Raw genomic sequence first — 27,892 nt, 5'->3', positions numbered from 1 at the left:
AGGAGCCCACACTGGAGCAGGGTCCTGGCAGGACTTGTGACCCCATGGGGGATCCACGTGGATCAGCCTGTTCCTGAGGGATTGACCCTGTGGAAAAGGACCTGCACTGGAGCAGTTCAAGAGTGAGGAGTCCTTCCCCTGAGGAGGGAAAAGCAGCAAAGACAACGAGTGGAGAACAGACCACAGCCCCCTTTCCCTATCCCCCTGTCTCACTTGGGGGTAGGAGATGGAAAACTTGGAGTGAAGTCGAGCCTGGGAAGAAAGGAGAAGTGGGGGGAAGGTGTTTTAAGATTTAGTTTTTCTTTCTCATTACCCTACTCTGATCTGATTGATAACAAATTAAACACATTTTCCCAAGTCAAATCAGTTTGGCCAGTGACAGTAATTGGTGATTGATCTCTCCCTGTCCTCATCTCGACCCAGAAACCTTCTGTTACATCTTTTCTCCCTTGTCCAGGTGAGGAAGGGAGTGAAAGAGTGGCTTGCACTGGCTTCCAGGCAGTCCTGAAACAGCCTGTACTGCACAAACACTTCTCTTTATCCCTCCTCTGGAAAAAAATATTCCTTTTTCAAGGCTCATGAAACTCCCAGCTCTGAAACATCCTACCAGGCTGGGAATTTAGAGACAGAAAGGAAGGGAGCTAAAGCAGCAATGTGCAAACATCAAGGCACATTTAGTCTGGAGAGCTGAGCCCATTACTCCAGCTTTTCAACCTCCTCACACACCCAATGCCTAGAAACTATTGTGTAGGGTAAGAGCAGGATTTTTTTACTGTTCTTATTTTTTATTTTATTATTTTTTCACCCTTAAACACAGGGAGGAATTGCACTGAAAGGCAGGAAGCCCTCGTAGTCACAGGCAGCACTTCTTACAATGGATCTTTAAAACCAAAGTCAACACAGTCTATTCTGATTGTGGCATCTACAAGAGGGCTTTGTACCAGAGGCTCCGTTCTCCCCTTATTTATTACACACTATTCATCACCTCCCAACAGTCCTCCCCATCCAAAGCTCCCCTCTGCCAATATATACATCAGCATTTGTGTGGGAAGAACCAGGAGTGTCATGCAATAACCGTGGTGACCTGCATCATTTTTCCAACATAATCGTCTCCAGTTATGGTCTGAGGCCCTAAATATCAGTTTAGGAGCTATTAAAACACACAGAGATCCTCAACAGCTCTATTTTTTATCGTTCTGAATGCCCTTCGCCTGGTGCATTGAGGCACTCAGTCCATAACCTTGCACTGACTGCTCTCAATGCTCCCCTCCCTCATCACAAACAATTCTACTGCCTGAAGAATATAAAAATCCCCATAATCCTCTCATCCGTGGATTATTATTTTTTTTTAAATAACTTCTCCATTTGCATACAGTGACAATTTATTATTGTCACTAGAGTGGTAATCTGGGAGGCACCCATCTATCACAGGAATTAAGTGAAGCTTTTCAAAGGGGCAGCAAGCTTGACCTACTTACCCATAAATGTGGGGAGAGACTCAGACAACCTCTATGAACTGACAGACAAAGAAAACAAACCTATTTTTCATAAAAAATGGGGGCAGGGAGGAGGAAAGAAAGCAGCAAACCTGAGCTATCTCCTCAGTTTTTCGTAATTTTTCTTCCCAGGTCACGGTCATCTCCTGAATCAACTTTTCCGATTCCTCCAATCGTTCTTTTAACTCTGGTGATTTCATAGCCTGCAGGAATAAAAGCAAACGAAACAAGAAAAGCTTGTTGTGCTTTGTGTTTTTTCCCTCTGCAGCCACACAGATGAGGGAATAAAGGCAACACGACTCATTTTGCAAGGCATGCTTTGCAGTAAGTAAAGGGGTCTTTAAATCACACACTGCACGTAAAGGCAGAATCCACCAAAAAGTTCTTTTAATTAGTTTCAAGTACAGATGTTAACATGGAGTTTATGTGCTTCAACACAAACCAATTACATGATACTGGCAGATTTGCACAAAGATACTCACACACAAACTAATCTTATTTCTACATCCCAAGTGACTCATAGGAAAACCAGTTTTGTTTTTAAAGATCCTGCTGCTCTATGTCCCCTCACCTGTCAAACCCTCCAAATGACATCTCACACCTCAGTAAGCTGCCATGCCACCAAAATGTTTTTATTCTTCATTTTTATATGGCCTGATGTGGGCAGTATTTTTTCTGTGGGAAGAATGCAGGTCTCCTGGTTTTGCACCTCTGCATTTCCGCATGCAGCTTGCAGAGTGAGTATCAAAGGAAGCTTTACGATGTGCTTCCGGACACTGAAATTCCATTTTCTTGCTAATTTGCCACAGCTCTAATTCTGTCTTGTGAAATATTCAAAGGCCCATGTTCCAAACAAGGACTAACTTAAGAATAAGACAATACCCCCACAGCCACCCATCAGACACCCCAAAAACTGACAGGGCATCACCATCCCCTCATCACTGGAGGTATCCAAGGCCAGGCTGGATGGGGTTTGGAGCAGCCTGGGATAGTGGAAGGTGTCCCATGGCAGGGGGTTGGTCCAGAAGAGCTTTAAAAGGTCCTTTCCAACTCAAACTATTCTATCATTTTTCAACTTCCATCTCCATACTGGCATTTCCTCCTCTACTAACCTTGATCAAAAAGTCTGGAGACTTCCTTATACCATTATTTCATTACTGCTAACGAGGAAAAATGAGTTTGGCTGGTTGGCATTTATGCAATGCCAACTAAATAATGGGAGCATCGTTCTCCATCAGACATTCCCTTACCACAAACCCAAAACTCCTCACAGGAACCCAGATCAAAGAGTGGCCTCATTACACTGCAGTTCCTTCAAGAAAAGGGGCAAGCACCAGGGTTGGAAAATCCGGTTTTAAGACAGGAGCTTCCTCTGCCTCAAGACACAACAGTCTAGAACTGTCAGCTGATGTGTCCCGGGTGGGCTTTTTCTGCTTTAAGTACCTAAATACGGGGTAAAAGGGTCTGGAGGGACAAGGGGGAATGGCTTTCCACTGCCAGAGAGCAGGGATGGATGGGATATTGGGAAGGAATTGCTCCCTGTGAGGGTGGAGAGGCCCTGGCACAGGGTGCCCAGAGAAGCTGGGGCTGCCCCTGGATCCCTGGATAGCCAGACTGGACGGGGCTGCCCATGGCAGGGGGTGGGACTGGATGAGATTTAAGGTCCCATCCAACCCAAAACCACTCCATGATTCTATGGATTCCACAAAGGAAGGAAAGTGAAGCCAAGGCAATTTCCCAACCAAAAATTCATAATGCCAGAAAAAACATGGTCAGTGCAAAGGGGCGGACACTACAGAGCAAGGCAGAGTGATGAAGCCCAGATATTCTCAAGGTTTAATTTCCCCATTTCTTTCGACAGTTAGGGCACATTTTCACACGTTTCTGCTGTACAGTGACCTGGATAACTCCTCATTCCCTGCAATGCCCAAATAAACCAAAATGGGCTCAGCCTGATCCCAGACTCATAGGCTGCTTCTCTGCTGGAAGCAGGTGAATTCCTAGCTCAGGGAGGACAAGCTGGTGGCCTTGGCACAGACAAATTAAAACATGGTATTAATTTTGACCCCAAAAAAATCAAAATGCATGGATTATAAAAGAAAAGGGGAAAAGAGGATAATTCTGTACTCTGTGAGGGGAAAGTCAACTGTCAAATTCTGTTGTGGCTGTTTGGGAGAAAAAAGGACAATGACACCAAAAGGTAAAAAAAACCCCCAACCCTCAACTTGGCAAATTCTATATCTGGAAATGAGCTTTGAAAATGTAACCTGTCATAATGAGTCAGTGTTTTTGTTCACTTCAGGAAGTTATTTATGCACAGTTCTGTAAGAACAATTAGATGGGCAACAAATGTAATGAACTGAAAGGAGCACAAGGCTGTGAACGTGGGGTTTGACCTTTACTGTGCAGCCTCTTAACAGCAAATTGCTCTGGTTTCTCCCTGCTCTTTGTCAATGCCACTGGGATGACAACTAGGGTGGGATTTTAATACTTGGGAAAGGAAATATTTAGTATTTCATCCTTAGGAAACACTACTTCATTACTTTGGACAGCTGCCATTATTATGGGAGTACTGCTAAAAAATGAAACAAACGGGGATTACTTGCAGCTCTCAGAGTACTGTTACGTCTGTGGTTGGTATTTTAGAGGAATTTTTAGATATTTAATATTATGATATTTAACTTGAGATACCTTAAAGGAACTGATAAACACACAGTAGATGCTTAGAATATTAGGCAGCTCGAATGAGAAGAGTCCAAAATCCAAAAGTCATTTGCGGTATCACAGCCAGCATTCCCTGCATACCTCACAATGCAAATGCTGTGATCATAATTTTTCTGAGCTGCAAACCAGAGAGATTACATCACTATTGCTTCGGCCCTTTGGGAACAGAAGTTAGAATTACACTAATTCTTGGCCTTCATCTAACATTTAGACTATGTTTCTCTTGAAATTTCACTGTGGAAGCAATCACAGAACAGGCTGGAGAAGACTTTGGAGATCATCGAGTCCAACCTATGACCCAACACCACCTTATCAACTAAACCATGGCACTGAGTGCCACCTCCAGGGACGGTGACTCCACCACCTCCCTGGGCAGCCCATTCCAATGCTCATTCACTCTTCTGTGAAGAATTTTTTCCCAATGTCCAGCCTAAATTTCCCCTGGTGCAGCTCAAGGCTGTGTCCTCTTGTCCCATCACTGGTTGCCTGGGAGAAGAGACCAACCCCACCTGGCTACAACCTCCCTTCAGGGAGCTGTACAGAGAAATTGCCTAGTGCCTGTAAGAGATTCAACAGATGGAAAGAAGCAGGAAAACTTTATTTATATGAAGTCACATCTCACAGGACATGGCCACACTGAATTCTTAAATATATTGGGAAAGCTCTGCCTAGAAACTACCCAGTCTTCACTGGAACTATCCGTGTCTCCCTGTCCTCTGCACCACAGAGCAGAACCAAGAAAGTCCAACAAGGTATTCAGTATCTCACTGAACGCCCGTGTTTCAAGACGGATGCACAGAAAGATGGGAAAAAATTATATAAAGGGAGGTGGAATCATCCCCTGAACACCCCGCAACGTTCCCTCATGGAATTCCTTTTGGAGAGCCGGCTGAGACCGGGGGGGTTCGTGGGATTTGCAAGGCTCCCAGTTTGTACCTCGGCCTTGGTGAGCTGCTCCCGCAGCTTCTCCACCTCCTCACGGAGCTCGCGGATGATGCGGGCGTTGGGGTCCTCGTTGACCACGGCGTGGTTGACGATGTTCTTGGCCCTGTCCGCGTAGCGCAGCGTCGACAGCGTCTCGTCGTAGTTGTCGGCTGCCGGGCTCACCGTGGCCACCATGGCCGTCTTGCTGTTGCCCCCGAGGCTGTCCTGGAAGGTTGGGGGGTGTTTAGAATCAACACTTTTATTTTGGTTTGCTGGCGGTTCAACTTAAGAGTTTACGCAGTGCAAGTCAAGAAAAAGTCGTGATTTTCAATGCTCGTTTTCGAAAGCTCGTTTAGGAAACGTCATTCTTGGCTTTTGACATTCTTGGCTTTTTTAATTTCAACAGGAATGAAAAAAAGGCCCTGTTTTGGGCTTTACAGGGCCTGGTAAGGGCTTCAAAGTTTTCTTTCTGTTTTCTGCTTAGGTTTACAAACCAGAAATGTAAACACTTCAGCACTGAACTTCTCAGACACTTCTGAGAGAGCTCAGGGAAAACTGTGATGAATTCAGAATATCTCATTTTAAAGATTGGAAGAGAGATGTCGTCAATAAATACCTGAATTACTGAAAGAACTCTTCATAAACAATATAGCTAATTTTATTCCTATAAAGGTTCAGAATGGGGCCATTCCCTTCCCCTCACTGACACAGCTCACAAATCTAAACTGAGTTACATAATAAATTACCCTCCTGGAATTTGGTTGAGAGAGAAGAAGGGCATGAAACAAGGAAGGAAGGAAACAAGGAAGGAAACAAGGAAGGAAACAAGGAAGGAATCAAGGAAACAAGGAAGGAAACAAAGAAGAAAGGAAATAAAGAAGAAAGGAAACAAAGAAGGGAACAAAAAAAAGAAACAAGGAAACAAGGAAACAAGGAAACAAGGAAGGAAGGATGTATTCAATCTTTTTATTGATCATAAGATCATGGTTTACAATTTTGGCCAGATATAGATGTATAAAGATATAAAGATATATAGATATACAAAACATTCTGGTTTGAATTTTGCAGCAGATTTTTTTTTCTCTTTGGCTGCTTGGTTTCTTTCGTTTGTCTGGAATTTTGGGGTGAGGTTTTTTTGTTTGTTTGTTTTTTACCCGATATCCCTTTCTGAGATGAACGATGCTCTTAATTTTCATCTTCAATAACCCATGAAATGTAGGTCAGGCATTGCCATTAGAACAATCTGACTGCATTAGCTGCTTGTCAAACCATTTCAATTCCAAAGCACACGTGGAGCTTTCCCCAGCAATCATTAAAATGTCCCTTTAAGTATTTCCCCAAGACTCTCTTTTTGGCTGCGTGATGCCTAAACCAGTTTGACAGCAGTCAGGCTGTTGGCAGCACTTGGCTGTCTCTGGTCATGCAAAAGGGCACTGAACTCATATACAATGTAAATATATATATTTATAGTGTTCAACATAGTCAGCACATGCACGTAAGTGTATTTATAGAGAAATCAGCTGCAAAGAACAGCTTTCTGACTGATCTCCCCGTGGCTTTTCTCATCCAAGGATTAGCCAATGTTTACTTCAAATTAATCCATGCCTTGGGAGGGTCCACTCTGTACCACAGAAATGTTTTCTTAACTGAAAACTTTTAAGATTAACAGGAGCACATGAATCATTCCATTTTGGATTTCCTGGGCAAAAATTAGGAATGACACCCTGCAACTGCAGTCCCTGTTCTGCATAAAAAGATGAAGTTTGGCAGGGAGCTGGCCAGCTACTCCCCTCCCAAATCCAACCTTAACAGTTTGCACTTTGGGAATGTCCTTTGTTGCACTTATTAGCTCCAACATAGGATTAATTTATTATTTGAATTGCAGCTCTGCTGTAGAGGTGGCTGAGAATGCTGTAACAGTGACACACCAGAACCCACAATACACCCACTAGAAATTGGGCAAAGTCCCTCTTGTAGCAATTCAAGCCCAATGTCTGAGTGTCTGATAAAGTTTTATGTATAAAAACCCTTGTGCTGATTTCACTGGTTTCTGTAATGATAAGCAAGAAAGGTGGACAAATAGCAAATCAGCCTCTCATTAGTGAAGAGAGTCTGTAAATGACCCTGGCAAGCCTGGGCTTGCACGTGTTAGAGAGACAGAATGGAAATAAATAAGTTACTTCTAAGAATAAACTAGCTCCTGTTTTTCTCTAGCACCAAAAAACCAACTGAAAATGCAGAGCTCAGAAACAATATTTTGAATAGCAGCCATCAGACTTCTGATTAACATGGAAAAACAAGATGTTTGTGCCAATACAATTTGATTAAATCAAGAAGTTAGGGAACTGACAAAGCCATTTTGCTCCCTCCACATAACCTGATGCCACTGCCCAAGCAATGATATTTGACACCTGGTACTTTTGTCTAAAGATCTGCAACAAAATTAAGCAAAAAGTGTCAGATCTTGAGGTCTCCTGAATGGATTTCTCAGATTTGTGGAGAGACCCTGTATGACAGATATTCCTGCAGTTAAGACACATTAGACTGCTTTGGTATCATAATTAAAAGTTGAAAGCCAGCGAGAAAGACAGCCCAGCATCTCATGGCTTCTCCAAACAGGCCTCTTTAAAGGAATAAATCCCTCCTTTGATCTCTAATTAAAAAAAAAATGTTTAAATTTTCCCCCTTTCAAAACAAAGCTTCAATGAGAGCTTGTTTGTAAAAAAACACCCAAAGCCCCCAACCCTTTTGTTGGCACTTAACGTGGCTGGATGTTGGACACAAAGAGGGTTTGCCTGAAAGGAGGCAGAACAAAAGTGGGCTCCCACTCCTTCGCCGCGTCCGGCCGGCGGCACTGTGGCCACAATGCCTCAGACAGGTGCTGAACAGGAATTGCAGTCTGCTCCCTGGATTTGTTTAGAAATGGAGCAGCATAACTAATTCCAACAAGGCTGGAAATTCATGAGGGAGGTTTCCACCCTGCTGCAGCCACACGAGGAACCCCGAGCCCACCGGGGCGAAGTGAAGCTGTGCAGTGGCTTTGTTGCCATCTCTGCAGAGAGCCAAAAAAATCATTTATTTCTTACAAATGAGAGTAAAAACTCAGTGTAAATATAGAGAGGCAAAAATGTATTTAAACACTGAAAAAGTCTCAGTGCGAGAACACTGGGCTATGAGGGGTTTGTTTGGGTTGTGCCACTTGGATTTTTACGTGGCTATTTGCTGTCCATATCTGTTAGGGATAAATCATTTCCCAAGTCACACCAAAAGGTTCAATGAAAGGCAGCACTGAGGAAAATGAAGGTTTGAGTGTCAAAGAGGTTACACAAGTAGGGATTTTATTCTACTTAAGCACTGTATTCAACTTCAAATCTCTGCAAGGAAAACTTTTTTTATCACCACAGTCCTGCATAACCTCCAAGTCACTTTGCCTGTTTCTTTCCATATGTGCATTTAAATCTCCAGGATGTGAAATTCAAACAGCACCTAAAAACACTGCTAAGAAAGGGGGGGAAACCAAGAAAATGTAGCCAGAGCACCTAAAAAAGTAAGAGGACAAAGAAAGGCTGGTGATGCCAAAAATCTGTTTCTTCCCAGATTATTTCTTTCTACCAATAAATATCCTTAGTTGCTCCTGGATAACAACTAAAGAGAGCACAAGGGGGAAAAAAAGAAATTTGACATACATAAATCTCATCTTTAACAATTTTGGTTTTTTCATTTAGACTGTACAGATCTTCATCCAAGTGCCATCATGATACGCTCCTTTTCCCCCCAAAATAAGACCAAATAAGAGTCCTGTGCAGTTCAGAAAATGATTTCACATGAGCACTATCTCTGAAGCCTCCTGACCTGTTCCTCAGACTGTAACTGGGATAATGCTCTGCAATTATACTCTGCTAACAGAAGTAGAATATCTTAACAATTAAATTAGACAATTAGGAAAAGGTAGTAGTCTTAATCGACATCTTCAGAGCTAAGCATACCAGGATGTAAAACCCAGCTGCATGCAGAAATAACCCAAATGAAATTAGCCCCAAGGTTGTGTGTGAAGCTGTTCTTACACTGACCCATAAAATACACTGCTTTTAATTTTATTTTTCAAGTTCCTTAATCCTTAGGCCACTGCAGGTCAGCAGAAGACAGGGAACGTATTTAGTCTGCAGAGATGCTAATGGCTTACATCCAGCTCATTTTCCAAAGACAATTATGGTTACCATCAAACCCCGAAAAATGAGGCAAAAAGCACAGAATTTTGATTTCATTCAATGAGACTCTTCTCCCTCTTTCCTCTCTTTTATTTCACTTTAAAAAAAGAAGATTAAAAAAACCCCTTACTTACTTTAAGTAACCAAGTGAGCACAGAATCACGGTATGGAACAAATTTGTTCTTGTTCTTGCCAGCAGCCTGATCTGCCAGGGCAGAAATAACCAGCCCCAGAGTTGTGAGGGATCTGCCCAGAGAAAACAAGCATTTATTAACAAGGGTAAATATTCATAAGTCAAATGCATATTTAGACAGTGACTTTCTCTCCAGAAACATGCCCTGAGGAAAAAAATTCCTAGTATGATTTTGATCATTCTTTCTTTGCAAAAGTTCCACTCCTTTTTTTTTTTTCAGTATGTTTTCAGTCTTAATAATCAGGTCTTCACAATGAAATTCATGTCAGTTGCAGGAGCACAAATGTTTTTTAAAAAGATGGAGATGTCATTCCTGTATCTAAGAGTATTGCATGTCAGAAAGAGAAATAGAGAGAAGGAAAGGAGAAAATTGACCACAAGAACTTCATTCTGTTTTACAAGTAGGATGTATTTAGCAAGAAATGGTGATGAAAAAAGGAAAATAAATAATCTCAAAGCCTTACTTGTTAATGTTGCTTCCTTCTTTCAGCCTGTCTCCTGCAGCACCAGTTTTAGTTGCCCTTTCACTACCTGCCAAGTCCACCAGGCTCAGCTTGCCCACCTTCTCACCTGATGTCTGGGGAAGGAACCAGAGAACAGCCACTGTTAGGTCACTTACATCGAGTTACATTGTTTGATGTATTTTACAACAGGAATCTAACTTCATTTTTGGTGTGGACTCTTGTTCCAACCCCTTTGAGAACTGCTGGATTTGAGCAGTGTCCAGTGCTAACTCACTACCTGCTGCTTCAGAAACAACAGTGAAGCCATGGATGATGTGAAGTCAGGTACTCTGGTATCTTCAAATATCTCAGAAATCTCCAGAGGAGATGTACACAGGGCACACTAATGAAGTGTTGAAAAATTCAGAGTTACTCCAACGGAGCCACAACCAGAGACATGGGGCTCACAATCCCGTCTCGAAAACAGTCTCCTAAAATCCTCAGATTTTATACAAGGTTTCTCCTGGTTTTCAGACATGAAGAATGAACCTGATGAGAAGCATGTTATAATTTACATATTCCTTTATCCTTATCTGCCTCCTGGAACACGATCCCAGCTATGCAAGCATTTAAACCTCTAATGCAGATTTTGTTACAAATCCTTTTTTATGTGTGTCTTTTGACCCAAAACAACATTCAGAAACACTCCATGAATTTTCTACATCAATTTGAAACCAAAGAGCCAACTGTCTTTGAGAACAGCTTGCTCTCACAGTGTTCTTCTGCAGCAGCTGTGCCTTCAGCACCTCAGTATCCCAGTGCAAAGTGCTGCGTTCCCGTAAATGAACGGGATAATTAGAATCAATAAGCTTTCAAAAATGTCACCCTAAACCTCTCAAAATATGGTGTGATCATGAAATGTGCCATTTCTAGGACTGAAAGGACCAGCAGGTGGGAGAACAGAGAAATCTGTTCCAGAAGTTGACACTGGGGTCACTGGAAGGCGCAGAGAAGATGCGCAGTCACAACGACCACTCTGCATCCAGGCTGAGCAGGACCATACAAAAACCAGGTATGAAAAGCATGCAGAAGAGCCACAGCAAAACTGGAATGACAAACCATGGCAAAAACAAAAAATTCAGCACAGTATGATACCGATTTGAAGTGCAAAGGGGAAAAAAAATCCAAATAAAGAATGAGGAAAATTGTGTGGATAAGATCAGTGGAAACTGAGAAATTAGGAGGTAAAAAAGCCCAAAGGCTCATTATGCTTTCCAATATATCCAATATTTAGCCTCAGATTTGCTCTGTGGACACTCAACATTTCTCCAAGGCTTTGAAAATATTAAAGAATTGCCCAAGCACAGAACCAATGAACGAAGTTTAAAGATACTTATTTCCATTCAAGTTTATCACCATTTTCTGTGAGGGACTAAATAATATTGACATAATGTATTTCACACACTCCTCCAAGGCATATTTATGTATAAGGAAACATAAATTAAAATATTTGCAGATTTAAATGCTTTTTTAGATATTTAATATAGACACATGAAAGTATTAATGGCATCCAATGCAAAATATTTGATACTAGTGGGTTTTTTTCAGTTTAGAAAGTTGGTAATTTATACAAATTTGCATTAATTCAGAAAGCTGATAATTTATACAAATTTGCATTCAGTAACCACTAGAAGGGGATCACCAGAGGAACACACAGGTGTTCTTCTATTTTTCACTGATTTTATCTTTAGCCTGGACTACAAACTGCTGCTTCCAAAGAAGTGTTTCTTTTCCTGTGAAAAACATTAAAGCAAGAGAAACATCCCAGCCTGACATTTGGACCTTGCAGCTGGGTTTTCTTACCCCTGATTGCACATCATAGAGGGTGTGGGTGAGGATGATCTTGAAGACTGCGTGGGACCGACTGCTCTCCTCGTTCATGTTGGTGGCAGCCACTGTCCGAGATTTGTTGCCTTCAGACATCAAGGACTCGATGTCCTAAATACAATTTTCACAGCCATGAGCAGATCTGCATTAACATCCTTTTCAATTACCTCCAAAAATCATCCTGTTTTGGTCAAAGACAGCATTTTCTCACTAAGCTTCCCATTTTTTTATTCAGAAAAATGTGAGGAAAAAATAGAAGTGATCCCCTCCCCTTTAAAGCCTAGAAACTCCACAGTGTCATGACTTCACCCACTCCTCAACCCAGATACTATCAACAAAAATAATGCACCTGGCTGCACATAGCAACACTCAAAAGCAGAGAAAGAAGTGAGGAAACAGTAATTCATGTTTAAACCCTGTCACATTTCAGCCTCAGTTGTCATAGTCTCTGAATTTGGAATACTGATAGAAGACTCAGAGGTTTATAAAACAGAACCACACTGAACAGGTCATTATATTCCTCCAAATTTTAAGAGCTTATTAAGTGCTTTGATCTGTTGTGATGCTTGAGAAAGGTGCAGCTCCCCTGCTTTGGGGTTTCACAGCAATTCTGTAAAATAGTTAAAACCTTGGAGTCTTGGGCTAAACTTCTATTTCTCTATCTGGGTGATGCCACAACAACTCGAAAAAACAGTCAAACAAAGGACCACCACAGACCACTAACTCCAAATTCTGGATTGCACAAAGCTGCTGGGCAACATGGAAAGGCAAAGCATGAAATGTGTCCTGTCCTGGCAGGAATCACCAAGGAGTGGTGGATGAAGACCTGGAGAAACTGCAGCACAGGGATTGCACTATTTTCATGTTTTGGTTAAGCTGACAGAATTCCATCCCAGATTTATCCATTTTCCCCACAGTAAGTTAATGCTCCTTATAAAACAGGGCATTTTGTGAATGCACATATAAACATTTACTATCCTGCAAGCAAGTTTCATGTGATGCTCTCAAGTATTTGCTTTGTAAACACCCATTAGTTCGTAATTCCAGCGTGTGCTACTGGGAAGGGAAATTACTGACTAGAGCATGACAGGCAAAAAGTGACACAGTGGGGCACTGAGAGCCTGGCTCTGCCTAATCCTGGGCCTGTCATTAATCACAGAACACTTTCCCATGACAGTGTGCACTCATCCTAAGGCTGGGAGGAAATCTGTTCCATTCAACAGCTGAATTACTTCCAGAATTACTGAGTAGCACAGGATGAAGGCAGCTTCTGCTCTTAGCCCTGTTCTCCCCAGAGATCACAATACAACAATCTACAGCTCTCTTGCTCTAAGATTAGTGATTAGGAGCATTTTAGTAATTCTGTCCAGCTGAAGGGACAGCACCTGGTGTTTAGGATGTCAAGACAAGCCTTTCATAAAGTTGATCCTTACCTTGTAGCTAGCAACAGCTAGTTTGGATAGGCCATCTACGTAAGGGCCATAAACACTGTGTTCTCTAACCTTTAATGACTGACGGCTTCTGGTTGGGGGAAAAAAAAGGGATTTATAAGCACATGACTGACTTAAGACAACATTTACACAAAGTCCATTTCTCCCTGACACATCTCAAACAGGATGGTCTCACAAATACCCACTGAAGCACAGAGCAAGGGCCAGAATGCAAACAAAAAAAGCTTTAGAACACGTGAAAAGCTGACACAGACAGTGCTGTCACCTCACAGAAGGTAAATTTACTCCAAGCTTTTAGTCTTGCTACTTTATTTTGATTTATAATGAGGAGATGCTGAGATCAGGAAGCAGCAAAAGCCATCCTAGGCAAACGCTTTAGATGGGATCCATTAAGGCAAACTGGTTATGGAAAGGAAGAGTGTAGGACAAATACCACAGTGCCATTCACACACAAATTCCCTACCCTTTGGGGTCAAGGAGATCTCTGACTTTCTCATTGTAAATCTCCATGTAGGATACTTCCACTTTGAAACTCTGCTCTTCGTTTTCTTCTTTCTGTGCTCTTTCAAAGAGTCCACTGCAAAGTCTAGGGATTAAGCCGGGCTGATCTGCAGTACCCATCATTGTGTAGGATTTTCCAGACCCTGTGTGAGGGAAGCTGTGATTAGAGTACATGCAACAAAGGTTCCTGATGTGCAGAATACTGATAGGAAATAGAAGAGGTTAAAAAATTTTTTTTTGCATTTCAGTGAAAGATATTTGTTCCGTTTTGTACTTTAAAGTAACCCAAATACCACTGAGCTAAAGACTACTTTAATTAAAAGGAAAAGGAAAACAAGAAATTTGGTTGAGAGTGCTGGAGAACTTTTAGGTAGATATTTTAGGTAGATACAGCCTTACTGTAGATGACAAGCCACTAACACCCACAATGAGAAAACTCTTCATATAACTCTTTAAATATTACATTAAAATGACAATTCAAGATTATTTTAACTGCAGAGGCAGAAAATCTGAGCAGAGGCAGAAAACCTGAGCGATGCTCCAAGCTCAAGGACAATCATGGTCATGCCAGAGATTATAATCTGAAATGTGAGAAGTAAGGGTAGCCAGCAGCAACAAAATCTTACTTCTCATCCTGCCCACCTCATATCTGATGTTACAGAAGAGGAAAACATTTCTTATCTAGGTTAGAAGGCATTCCTCCTGAAACAATGTCACAAGAGGCGTGCAAAGAGCCTCCAGCCAGAACACATCACCTTTGGAGGGAACACTTCTCCCTTACTCTGGGACTCACCCGTTTGCCCATAGGCAAAGATACAAGCGTTGTAGCCTTCAAAGGCATTCTGAAGAATATTCTCTCCAAGGCACTTGAACACAACATCTTGACCTAGAAAATAGAGCACACAAGCCAACATCGTAACTCAGCAAGAGGTTTTTGCTCCTTGATTTGGATTCTTTGACAATTAGGTAAAAGCTGTGAGGGTTTTCCTGCTGTTGCTGTAAATCACATCCAGTGTTTGCTCCCTGGAAAGGAGCAGAAGATGTGCTCCATATTTATGCTGCTGTAAAAACCTGGAGCTGGGATTATCGTGGATATACCTGGATGTGCTTAAAGCAACATCCTATCAAGGTTCATTCCCAGAAGTTTTATCAGCAGAGAATCTACAACCAACTGCAGAATTTAATCTGCTGGGGAATGACACCTCCTCAAAATATACTCAAGCTGGACATTTTAATGACAATCAGTTGATTTTAATCTAAGGGAACCAGCAGAGCACTGGAAAATTTTACTGTGTAAGATACTGAATAATACCACGAGGAGATTTTTGCACAGAAGGAATCACAACTATATGGAAGATACGGAGATCTACAGGATATTTTACACTGGGAAAAAATAAGGTGTATCACTTTTTTTGTAATTGAACTTTGAGCTTTTTGGATCATTTTCCAAGCAGAGGAAGAAAGGCTTAAAATATTTGGGTAGTTACTACTTAAAATCTATTTTCAGAATTACTTTTTACAAGCAGCAAAACTAAAATCTGAACAAGGCATGACAGAACTTTATGGACTGAAAAGTCCTCTCAAATACTGTTCCTTTAAGCTCTTCCTTTCTCTCATAGAAGTTCCTATCTTTACAGCCAAATCCATGCTAAATTCCCCACCAAAATCACCAAGAGCTGTGCCAGGCTCAGCTGGGGCAACACTTCCACTGTATAACAGATCAAAATACCATTTATATAGGCACCACCATTAGTTTGAGAAAAAAAATGTTTAATATTCCTGTGTAATTTGTATGGCTGAAAGTGTCACATTTTTCTCAGTGCTTTGATAGGTTACTATTCATTAGTTATTTGTTAAAGAAATTAAAATTAAGAAGTGTATGTCTTTGATTTTTCTTATGATTTTTATAAAATAAATGTTAACAAGTTCAACTGATCCCAAATTTTAAAGGATAACAAGTATGAAAGGAATAAATTACAGGAGTGGTAAGTCCATACCATAATTATTCACCAAAATTATTATTTACCATAATTATTTACCAAAATGTGTTATAATACATAAAAACCCTTTTAATTAAATACATTACACATTCTCACTAGAGCATCTGAATTTACATACACTTATATTAAATCAGGCTTTTATTAATATTCCCTTATTAAGTTTTACTATGATGCCAAACTCCCAGCAGCACTGAAAAACATGAAATTACACATAACAATGCTCCTCAAAAGAAATAAATGGATTTGATGCTTTCAAAACAATGGAGTTGGAGCAGTATTTTAAATAAGGCTGTGAATAGGAGTAAAGCATCATTATGCTGGGTTTCTCCACTCCCTACGCTGCAAAGGGGTGGCAGTGCCCATTGCCATTGTCATCTTTAAAGAGAAACTGAAATAATTGAAGATTTCCCTTTTCCTTGTGACAGCAGCCAGTCATAGAGGGGACAGCACTCAGTGCCATACGGCCTGTGCCCTGTAGCAAGGACTACATTTTAATCAGATCATTCCCACTTCGAGACACAAAAGCCACAATAAATATTATTACCTGCATATTTTTCTTTGACAGATTCATCCATAGACCAAAAGCAGTGGTCGTATGCAAACACCTGCAGGGAAACAACCAGGACACCTCAGAAAAGCTGCTGCCAAATCCAACACGTTACTCACATTCTGACACTCTGAACTCAACCACATTCGCACTGAATTCCTTATTTCCTAGGAGTTTGAGGCCTAAACAAGCACTTCATTTTCCTGGGTGTTTTTATTTGTTCCTTGTTTCTATTTGTGCCTTTCTGTGCCAACCCTGCTCTCCTCTCTCCATGTGCCAGCCCAGTGGATGTCAAGGACCTCTCCGTATTTCCCTCCAAACCCATCCTTGCAATTCATTTTTCACCAGAGTTTCTCTCTTGCAAACTGACAGATGTCCTCTAGCTCTTTCTGCCTCCCATCTCCCCGTGCCTCATGTCTGCATAAATTAAAAACAAGCCTTAGGGTAGGAACCTCTTTCCATACAAGAGAAGTGTGTATTCACTTATGTACCATGACAAACCAAAGCACCCATCAAAGCCTAATATTTGCAAAGAATAATAGAAAACAAATCAGTTTTATCATTAAAAGAGCAGCTCTATAATATTTTTAATACGAAAGTTTCAATTTTGCCATAAATCCATTGAAAGGTCCACGGGGCACCGTTCATCCTGAAAGATGACCTGAAATAATACAATGTATATTTTTTGGGACAGATGTTTGCAAAAACAGCTCCCCTGGGTATGTGTCTGCAAGGAAAAATATTAATTAGGGTAATGTCTGACCTACATTCACATGGGCAAAATTTATTCTGTAGGATGTAGGAAAAGGGAAGTGCAATGTGGGACTCCCTGGCTGTGGATTTGCCTTCTAAGCTTAATGGAAGCAGCTCTTCCCTCTTTGGATGTCCTGCATTGCGACGTTGCTGACTACCAACATTTATGAAAATGCTTAACATAGCAAAATCCTTGAAATTTAAATAACTCATCTCCAAAAATACATTGTTTTCCACCCCCTATACTACACTGATGTCCCAGCATCAAGAGATGAAGTAGTTATTTTATATCCTCTGAGGAAACAACAGCTTGTGTATTTAAAATTAAGGTGCTTTTTTTTTTTTCCCTTTGAATTTATTTTACAGCTAAACATATTATTAAAGCATCCCAAGCCTTCAGAACATTTAGTAAAACACCACTGCCTGTGTGAGCACATCCCTGGAGCTGAACCCTGACATGCCAGGGCAGAGTGTTCGGAACAAGTGCGAAGTCACGGGATCATAAAAACAAAATGAGTTTGCTTTAACACAAAAACCAGAAAATGCTTTTAAAAAGCCCACAAAGAACAAGTATCTCCCATTCAGAGTCTGCAGTGCTGAGTGTGGATGTTCTCATTTGTTCCTCTGACTCATTTCTTGGCACGGGCTGTACAGAGCATTTCTGCAGCAAGGAGATGCTTTGAGTTTCTTACTCAGCAGCTGATCAACAGCAGAGCTCTTCAAAATGCTTTTAGTATTTGGACAACCCAAGACTGAGCAAGCGATAGGATAATTCTCACACACTGAAAAAAGCCCTTACCTTTGGGTGAGTCCTGCTGTCCCCCAAAGCATCAGGAGTGGAAAGGATTTGGTACAAAGTTGGGGGAAGAAAAAAAAAGACAAACACAAGGCCTGTTAGTTGCAGTGATTTTAGCTTAATTATGCTATCATTAATCATTGCAATGCTGTATTTAAAAAGTTCATTTCTCTCCTCAGATCTCTCCTTGCTTACAGATCCCAAGTCATTTTCTAAACCATTTTAGGAGCAAGATTTGAGATGCTGCTCGGAGTTGATTTAAAATTCAACCACTCATTTTCCTCACACTGTATCTCTTCCTCATTCTCTCGCAGGTTTTTCTTGTGACACCTCTCTCTCTCTGGGTGTCACTGCCTCTTGAAAACAAAGTACCCAAGCAACATAAAAATTTCCAAAACCACTTGAACAGGAACTTCAGGAGAGTCATTCAAGAGGAAATTTCAGAGTCCAACCCCTGGGCTTGCCCAACTCGGCTCTCTCACGGTTGCTGGGACAGCAGAGCAAACATTTGCTTCCCTAAAAGAATGAGCAGAGAACAGCAATTCCTCCAGTCTGTTATGTGCAGAATTTAAAAGTTTGGGGGTTTTTGTTTGTTTGTTTTTAAGCAAGTACAGAATTACTGGAGTGACCTTTAAAATACCAGCACGGCCCCAGTCAATGACTGCAGGTTATGCAGCCTCCCCACATCAGAGGCTGGAGAAAAGCAGTAAACACACAACAAACCACTGATACTCCCCTTGTCCTGGACCTTCCAAATGACATTAGGAAACTCTTGACATCAGCAACGGGTAAAGTCTTGTGACAAGCAACACTGATTTCTTTTGAACAGAGCAGGAGAAAGACATGGGAGCCATACAGGATTACCCTCAGAGCTCCTGCTGCTCACTGGGCTTGAGAAGTGAGTTTAAAAATAGTAATTTCTGAGCACTGTCTCTCAAAAACAATTATTTATTATGCAAATCCATCACTTCTCTTTACTCATGCCTGGCTCTGCTGTGTGTATCTGTTTGACAGAACAGGAACGACGGTGACTTGGGCGAGCAGGATGATTATTTAAGTCAAGGTCACCCCATGTCACGGGGTCATCCAAGTCAGCAATGACAACATGACCCCTTTTCCCCTGCCATCTGGCTTAGCTGGAATAAAGGCTCTCCCAAGGTCCTTGGCAGCGAGCTTGGTGTGGACTCTTGGCTGTTGCTGCTGGGTGGATTTTATTGAGGGAATCTCCTTCACTGGGGCTTTGATCCAGACACAGGAGACTCCAGAGAGCCCCTCTGGATTCCTCTCAGAGACACACAGGAGCATTTCCACGGCTTTCCGTGCTCTGAAGTGCTCATGGAGCACTTTGCTACACACTTCACTGGAAACTGCTTTTAGGGAAGCTCTGCTTACAGGGCAGGTTAATTCCTATTCCTACAAGAACATTCTCCTTGTAAAACAAAGGGAACACCAAGCCTGGATTCGGAGTCTGAGTTTAGCACTCAGAGACATGACATTGCCCTGCTCACATTCCCCAGCCCAATTCCAAGGCAGGATTATATTCCAACAACCCAGCTGATCTGCCCAGCCCTCAATATGAGGCGTATTGTTGAGTATTTGGGTTAAAGCAGCCGTAAAGATATAATCTGAGAAGCTCTATCACAGATACAGTTTTAAGAGGATGGATTATACAGGCCTATGTATCATCAAGCTTAACTTAAAACCTTTAGTCTGAACTAACTATCTCATTTTCTGAAGGGCTGCACAAACACACAGACCCAGGTCTTGGTCTTGCTTAATCCAAACACGAGGGAATAGAAGCCCCACAAAACCCAGCGTGCAGCATTTGGGATACAGCACAGCTACACAGAGCTGCAGCTTGTTTGATTTACTTTTGACCATGAAGAGAATAAATGGGACAAATGTTTCCCCAAGGAAAACATTAAGGGTGCAGCTTGCATCACACAGCATTGTGCTGAGCACATACAAGCCCATTAATTCTGCAGCTGCGTGCTGGGCCCAGAAACCCATGAAAAGATTTCTAGCCTGATTCAAAATCCCTTGGGAAATGAAGAGATGGGGAAATAGAGCACCCACAGCAGCCTGGTGTGCTGCAAGGACACAGGGGGAGTGCTGGGTGCTCACGCCCAAGTGCTGCACTCCATCTCAGAGGTGAGGAAAAGTTAAATACCAACAAGAACAGCATCACCCACACAGCAGGGAAGTGTCTCCTACAACAAAACATGGATGACAGGAACACATGCAAAGAACAGCAAGGTGATTTTCTCCCTCTACTCTGCTCTTGTAAGACCCCACCTGGAATCCTGCACACAATTCTGGTGTCCCCGACATATGAAGGGCATGGAACTGGTGGAGCAAGTCCAGAGGAGGCCACGAGGTTGATAAGAGGACAGGAGCACCTCCCCTAAGGAGACAGGCTGAGGAATTTGGGGCTGTTCAGCCTGGAGAAGAGAAGGTTGTGTGGAGGTCTCACAGCACCTTCCAGTGTCTGAAGGGTGACAGGGAAGCTGGAGAGGGACTGTTCATCAGGCACTGGAGTGACAGACAAGGGGGAGTGGGTTCAAACTGGAAGAGGGGGAATTTAGGTTAGATATAGGCAAGGAATTGTTCCCTGTGGGGGTGGGGAGGCCCTGGCACAGAGAAGCTTCCAGGGATGAAACAGCCACAGCTTCTCTTGGCACTCTGTGCCAAGGCCTCTCCACCCTCCCAGGGCAGAATTCCTTCCCAATATCCCATCTATCCCTGCCCTCTGGCAGTGGGAAGCCATTCCCTGTGTCCTCTCCCTCCATCCCTTGTCCAAAGTCCCTCTCCATCCCCAAGGATGCTGCCATTCCAAGGTGCAGGCAGCTCCTCGGCTCACAGCCAAAAATTCCCATCTATCTCGGATTCAGCAGAAGCATCCAAGGCATGGAGGGAAAACTTTATCTTTTAGCCACTGAAGGATGTCACTGAGATGCTTCCAGCTACTTGTTTTCACTCGTATCCAGTCTGACAGGAATTCGCCAACTCCCTTCTTTTATCTCTTCTCAGCTCAATGTCAAGCAGAAGTAGGGGGAACCTAACATATCAAATTTAATTCTAAAATTAAAAAAGGAGGAAGGCTACTCCAAAACAACATCCTACATTTAACAGCATTTGTTGCAGCCCATAGTAGGGGGCTGGAACGAGATGATCTTTAAGGTCTTTTCCAATTCCAATCATTCTGTGATTCCATGAATATATCTGCTGTTTTGAGAGTGAATGAAGACATGGAGCCTGGGTAATAATTTCTGTTTAAACAACCTGTTGCACAGTGTAAATGAGTCCTGATCAAGCTTCTTGATCAGGACACATTTGTTTTCCTATAAACATTCTGGTGGTTCCACAGATTTCAGGCACAGTGTAAAAATATGGATAAAGTCAGAGCAGGTCCCAGCTGAGACCATCAGTATGTGCAATACTACTACTGCTTTGGGTTTTTTAATAGAATAATTAAATTACGTATTCAAACACAATAAACTGTTCAACCATAGTTATCAGTGGCATTTTAGTAACACCCAGATCAGTTTTCCCTTGTTCAAAAGAGGAAGGTTTAGTGAGCTTAAGTATATTTGAGACTGTGCAGATCTCGAGGGGGAAAACACCCCAGCAAATGAGTAGAGGTGAACCATGGCTGGAGAGAGGTGAGGAGAGCTCAGCCCTTATCTCTTCTGTCTGACTGACCCCACAGCTCTGAGATAGCAGCCAGCTGGCAAATCAGCACATGCTCTAAATCAGTCACAGCACATCTCGCTTCTTGTCTAGATCAGAAACAGCCAGATGGGGCAAAGGGAGGAGAAAGGTGGGAGGTGGCAAGGCAGGGAGCAGGGGAAAAGAGCTCCAGAAGCTGTAGGACAGGAGCTGACACGCCAGGCATGGGTTTTCTGCCCCGTATTTTTTTGAAAATGATTTCCTGTGCCAACAGCAACTGCAACACCATCCAAACTGTATATTTGAGTGATACTGCCAAGTGGCACAAGGCTGTGCTGGATTTATGGAATTGAAACATAACATTTTGTCATTTTCAGAAGCTTCTGGACTGGAAAAATATAATATAAATTTGAGGGTTAGAAAAAAGAAAAAAAGAGAGGCAACAATTCCAGCTATGAATCAGGAAAGTCTCAATAAATCCCTCCAGAAATTCTCATTGCTTTCCACTTTCAATCTTCCATAACCATTGCAAAAACAACCATATCAAATTCCAGTGTAGTTAGTGCTATTTTATGCCCTTCAGCAGAAACTGCCCAGCATAAACTCTAGAAAGCAGCTAAAAATGCAACTAGGAAAACAAACTGATGGGGAAAAACTCCTTGGGGTTTACATGTGGAAAGGTGTCAGTGCCTCCCAGAGATCGCCCTGTAAGGTCACATCTTTATGCTCCCAGTTGAGTTAACAAAATATTATTAAAAATAAAGTTGGCAACATGTGTAACAGTAATTTACCCTTTGGATCCAGTGATTCTGGAATTCTGGGATGTTATTAATAAGTTGTTGCAGACAGAAGCTGTACAATAACTCTCCTAGGTTCTGACACACACAACTGCATCATGTATCACCTATTCCGTGAAACAGAATAAGAACTGAAGCTACACCGGGCAGAGTTAGTTGTCCCCACAAATCTTTCCTTCCTTCCTTTTTTTCCTGGTTAAGTATGGCCCAAAATAACACTAGTACGGGAAACCCTGAACTATAACTTCTTTTGTGGCTCCTGTACAGTGTTTTCATGGAATCACAGAATGGTTTGGGTTGGAAGGGACCTTAAAGATCATCCCGTTCCAATCCTGTGCCCCTGGCAGTGATACCTTCCACTAGAAAGGTGTTTTCCCTTGCTCCTTCTCACTCACCTGCCATGAGCGTCTCGACTCAAACACAGCAGAGTCAGGAGCACCTCAGAAACATCGAAGATCCTGTTCCCAGCACCTCAGCACAGAGCTTTGCTAAGCAAACGAGGCTCTGTTTGAAGAGCAGTGGGTTAAAACAGAAGGGATTCCATGGACTGAAGGGTTTCTCAAGAAAACTCATCCTTCAAACAAGGCTTTTGAGTCTTGAGGGTGTTTGAGCATTGGAGCAGCTCCCCAGGGAATGGTCATGGCCCCAAGGCTGCCAGAGCTCCAGAAGCATTTGGACAACGCTCTCAAGAATGCACAGGGTGGGATTGTTGGGGTGTCTGTGCAGGGCCAGGAGTTGGATGGGATGATCCTGGTGGGTCCCTTCCAGCTCAGGACTTTCTATAATTTTATGACCCCTGGCTATATCACAAAGAGCAAATATTGGGTGTAGGTAAGTGGAATTCCAAAGGAAGAGCTCTCATTGCCTCAGCATCAGACACCTGCCTGAACAGGAGATGGGGATTTAACAACCCACAATTCCAGAGCCTTTCATTCTGAAGTAACTGGGCTTATGATTTCCAAGCTTCCCTATCCTTCACTGTACTACAGGACCTTCCTAGAGTGGAGAAGCTGATAAGTGATGCAGGAATAACTGAAGAGCTCCAGCACCAGCAACTCTCAAGGCCTTGCAGCACATAGAAGGGAGGCACCAAAAAAAAAAAAATAGTATCAGGAAGATCTTGCATTTGTTTGAAGTTTGGGAGCCCAGTTATCTTTCTGAAGCAGATCCTTTCATTGGTAGCTTGTGTGGGGCTTTTTTCCCCTGTATGAATGAAGGACTCAGAATGAAGTATTCTGAAGAGCCAGCACTGCAATGGTCAGAGTTTTATTGTCTAAATTTCAGCTGCAGAATTTCTTTTATGCCATAAAAAAGCGCCAGCCAATGGTGAAGTAAAATGTTGACAATAGATTTAATGATTTTACTAACACAGACGTAACTGAAAGACAGCACTATGACAGCTGATAAGAAGCAGCAGAATGAGAAGCTGTTTCCTCTCTTTCTGCATATCAGACAAATACAACTTGCAACCCATTTTGCTGCTGCCAGGTATATACAATGAGAGGAAAGGTCAACTAAATCAAGTCTGACCACTTCAAGCTTATCCTATGATACTTAGAAATCCATTTTAACAGAATATTTCAGACTGTAAAGTGCTTAAGGTTGTTGGATTTAACAGTTTCTAAGTATTTCTTCTCCATTTTTGCATGTAGATCAAGTGATATCAAAATGCTGAGTCCCACCAAACTCCAATTTTTGATGAAGTCCTGCAATTAATATTATTCTCATAGAGCCTCATTTTTACTTCCACAGCAATACTGAGTTCTTTGGGCGAAAACCACACTGCCCTATTTGAGCAAAAGATTTTTTGCAACCAGAAACAGCCTCTTTAAAACAAAATCCCCAAATACATTAAAAAAAGCAAACAAAAAAAAAACCTGTGAAAGAGCATACACAGCTCAAAGCCTAAACTTGTGTAGATAAAAGGAACAAAGGTAATCACTGTTCCTTGGAAAATTCCTCCAGTGCTCCAAGGCATTCCAGGCGTAGTTGGCGGTTACTTAGTTTCTACTGACAAAACTAATTTTTGCCAGCTCACTCAAAACAATTAAAAAAAAAAAAAAAAAGCCCCAAACCCCAAGGAGTCAGGCTGAGCAGCAGCTTTGTGGGTTTGGGGTATTTTGTACTTGGAGCTAAATTTTCTGTATTGTTGGTACAATAATCTGCTTAGTCCTGACCACATTCAAGCGGTGCATGGATCCCATAAAGCTGGTGTTATGACAAGGGGATTACAACTTTATCCTTTTGTTTGTAAATACTCAGATGTCGGGATACTATTGTGCTCTAGAGAATGTTTGGTGAACAGCCAGTCCCCAGACTTTCAATTACTATTGTGAATTACAGTCTTTTTTAATGAAGTGGGCTGTAGCCTACCTTTTTATAACCATGTGAGGGAAGGAAAAGCCTCCTTAGGATGTGGCAGCCTATTAACTCCTCTGGAAGATCCCAATGGAAAATGATGGCAGGTGGAGCAGCACGTACAGGAAAAGATACAATATATGGTAATCTTGTTCTACAGCATCAAAAACTCAGTGTTCACATCCACGGTAACCTTTAGTCAAGCCACTGGCACGTAGGATTAATCCCAGAATGATCTCCTGGGCACTACAGAAAGCAAAAGATTGGAACTAAAAGGAATTTAATCAGTGAAAGGGTATTTCAAGAACTCTCTTGGGTCCACTGAGACCGGGTTTTCCACCTTTGGTAGATCACCCAGCTGTATCACCCAATCCACAAACTCATTAGAGCCTCTCTACCTTAAACCAGTTTGAGTTTGTCTGACTTCCTTGAAAACACTAATACATCAACCAGAATCACTCTGGAAAAGAGGTGATCTTCACATGGACTCTGCGATATTTACACAAGCACCAAAATACAAATGTGTGCCTCCAATATCCTTTGAAGAAAGAAAAATCCCAGAACAATTTGGGCTGGATGGGACCTTAAATCTCATCCAGCCCCACCCTCTGCCATGGCCAGGGACACCTTCCACTATCCCAGGTTGCTCCAAGCCCCGTCCAGCCTGGCCTTGGACACTTCCAGGGATCCAGGGGCAGCCACAGCTTCTCTGGGCATCCTGCGCCAGGGCCTCACCACCCTGAAGAATTTTTCCGTAAGATCTCCTTTAGCCCCTCTCTGCTTCAAACAAGGAAGAGAAAAAGAGAGCCGTCTGCAGGAGTACAAAGGGATCCACAGCCACGGAGGCTGCAGAGCAGCCCACAAGCTCTTCACCCTCACATTAATCAATCATTGCACGCTAAGGAAATTACTGTAAGGACTCTTCAACTCAGGGAAACAAATGCCTCACCAAGAGCATTCAGAAAATGTTGGTAATGTTTTCTGTTTCTTTTAAATTGGCACTAACTGCCTCCAAGCACAAATGTGTAGAAGAGGTGTCTCTGAGTACTTGCTAATTCCCCATCTGCTCTCCTACTGAATTACCAACACCATGAGGCAGCTCTGTACTCTTAACACCTGATACTCGACATTTTCTGACTCCCCAAAGACCTTTCAGTCGTTTATCTCACAACTGTCCAGGCGATTTGTGTTAGATAATCACAGATGCAACTTGGGAGACACCTTCCAGCCTCGAGGCTTAAATAAGAAGTCAAATTGCTTCCTTAACTCTTTTTTGGTTCCACAGGTCTGCCTTGCCCTACAGTGGAGAGCACCACCTTCCTCTCTTTGGATTTGGTTCTCCAACTTCTTCAGCAGATCCACCAGGCATTAAGCAAGTAGGAAATGCTTGAAGTGGCAGCAGTTCCAAAGGGAATGTTGTTGTGGCCACATTTTGTAAAGAAATCAATCTTACTGGTGTAGTTTGTGTATGCACAGGGCATTTACAAGATAGGGAATTTCACTGGGTACAGTAGCCTGTCACTTTCTGAATCTCGGTGCAATTTCAGCACCCCTGGATCTCGAGCTGATGAAGAGGGTACATGCACAGTGACAAAATTTATACCTCAGAGTCATTTTTAGTGCTTCCAGAACCAGATGCCTGCTAAGCACAGTGTTATTTTCATGTGGTAAAGTCTATTCATGGCCTGTTTTGGATCCAGCTCCAAATGAGGGATTCAAGCAGTATTTAAAATACAAACACACTGGAAACCACAAATGATGTCGGTCTAATGGTGGATGGGGAGGAGAGAGAAAATAAGCACTGTAGGCAAGAAGGGTTGGTCATTAGCATAAAAAAGTGGTTTGTCTTGGCTCCACAGTTCAGTAACGACCTCATGAAGTGAATTTCCTCACTTCAGCACATCCATGTTCCATGATCAGAGTGATAATCCAGAGGCTGTTGCACAAGATCTGTGTCATCTCAACCCAAACCTTCCATCAGCATCTAAGGAGCCTGGGAGATGAAAGAATAGCAAAACTCATCTGAACCACGAGAACAGCAGCTTGTCAAGGCACTGGCATCTCAAAAAGAGCACTTCAACAAAATCCTGACAAGTATTACAAGCCTCAAACATTCAGCTAGAGTAAAATTAGTGTTTATGTCTCTTAAAATTAGAAAGTCACGCTGTCTTTTGCTCTTCCCAAGAGCACAGACTCTGTACCCTCTCTGATGAACTCTTTCAATGCTGCCTATATTCCTCCAACCCATTTAAGACAACCTGACTGATAGTGTGGAGACAAGGAAGCAGGCAGCAAACAATATTCTTATCACCCCCCTGGAGAGATTTAAAAGATACAGAGATGTGATGTGGTGCTTAGGGATGTGTTTTAATCGTGGGCTTGGCAGTGCTGGGCTAATGGTTGAGCTCAATGATTTTAAATGTCTTTTCCAACCTAAACAATTCTACAATTCTATTATTCCAATTTCTTCCCAATATCCCATCTAACCCTACCCTCCAGGAATCTCCCTACAGGAGTAGCTGGCATGAGGCAATAAATACAAACTTTGTCCCAAAGAAACCAAGAAAGAACTGCTTTCCAGGGTAACATTTTTGCAGCAAGCTCTCTTCTGCCTGACCTAGAAAAGCAATCCTTATCCTCAGTGTACCATTCCAATCAACTCTTTTTCCTTCCCAGCACGAGGATGAGAAATAAGCTATAATTGACCTGTTTGCTGAAAAGCAAAGGGAAAATACAGTATATTATGAAAATTACAGGCAAGCCCTCACCATGACAGCTCGGCTCCCATGTCCTGTATCTGCCCTGCTAATGGCTCCAGACTGCTGAAAAAAATGTCAGAGTGCTCTAGGCAGAATTAAATATTTGCTTTAACCTAGAATTGCATTAAAGTGAGCAGATCTGCATTGAGAACTTGTTCTGAAGACAAAAAATAACATCTTTGGAGTGAGAAGCAAAGAGAAACATCAGACTGAAAAAATACTGAAGAAATACAGATTTCTTCATTATTTGGTGAAAAAAGCCCAACTATTTCATCCTAAATAGGTGCTGCTGATTCACTGTAGCATTCCTCTGTGCCCTAAATTTCCCAAATTCATTTTTTGGCCACATAATGAACCTACCCATCGGCTTTGTCTGTTCCTCTCCC

The 27,892-nt window shown here is 42.2% G+C and overlaps 1 protein-coding gene across 3 annotated transcripts in view; it reads right to left on the bottom strand.

Annotated features, from left to right (window-relative positions):
• KIF13B (kinesin family member 13B) overlaps positions 1–27,892 on the bottom strand; it is a 119,535-nt gene that overhangs the window by 55,226 nt on the left and 36,417 nt on the right. For 2 of the 3 annotated variants that reach the window (XM_039567986.1, XM_039567988.1), the window contains exons 3-12: positions 17,927–17,942; positions 16,372–16,432; positions 14,621–14,713; positions 13,790–13,970; positions 13,309–13,396; positions 11,852–11,986; positions 10,010–10,122; positions 9,487–9,598; positions 5,157–5,369; positions 1,589–1,699 (exon numbers count right to left, since the gene is read on the bottom strand). In XM_039567986.1, the coding sequence (XP_039423920.1) occupies positions 1,589–1,699; positions 5,157–5,369; positions 9,487–9,598; positions 10,010–10,122; positions 11,852–11,986; positions 13,309–13,396; positions 13,790–13,970; positions 14,621–14,713; positions 16,372–16,432; positions 17,927–17,942 (1,123 nt within the window). The remainder of the gene's footprint in view (positions 1–1,588; positions 1,700–5,156; positions 5,370–9,486; positions 9,599–10,009; positions 10,123–11,851; positions 11,987–13,308; positions 13,397–13,789; positions 13,971–14,620; positions 14,714–16,371; positions 16,433–17,926; positions 17,943–27,892) is intronic. The other variant, XM_039567987.1, reaches the window with a different exon arrangement.

The sequence above is a fragment of the Corvus cornix genome, chromosome 3 (assembly GCF_000738735.6).
Source record: "Corvus cornix cornix isolate S_Up_H32 chromosome 3, ASM73873v5, whole genome shotgun sequence".
In the NCBI taxonomy this organism is placed as follows: domain Eukaryota; kingdom Metazoa; phylum Chordata; class Aves; order Passeriformes; family Corvidae; genus Corvus; species Corvus cornix.
The sequence above is the reverse complement of the archived record's forward strand: the minus strand, read 5'-3'. Positions and strand labels throughout refer to the sequence as shown.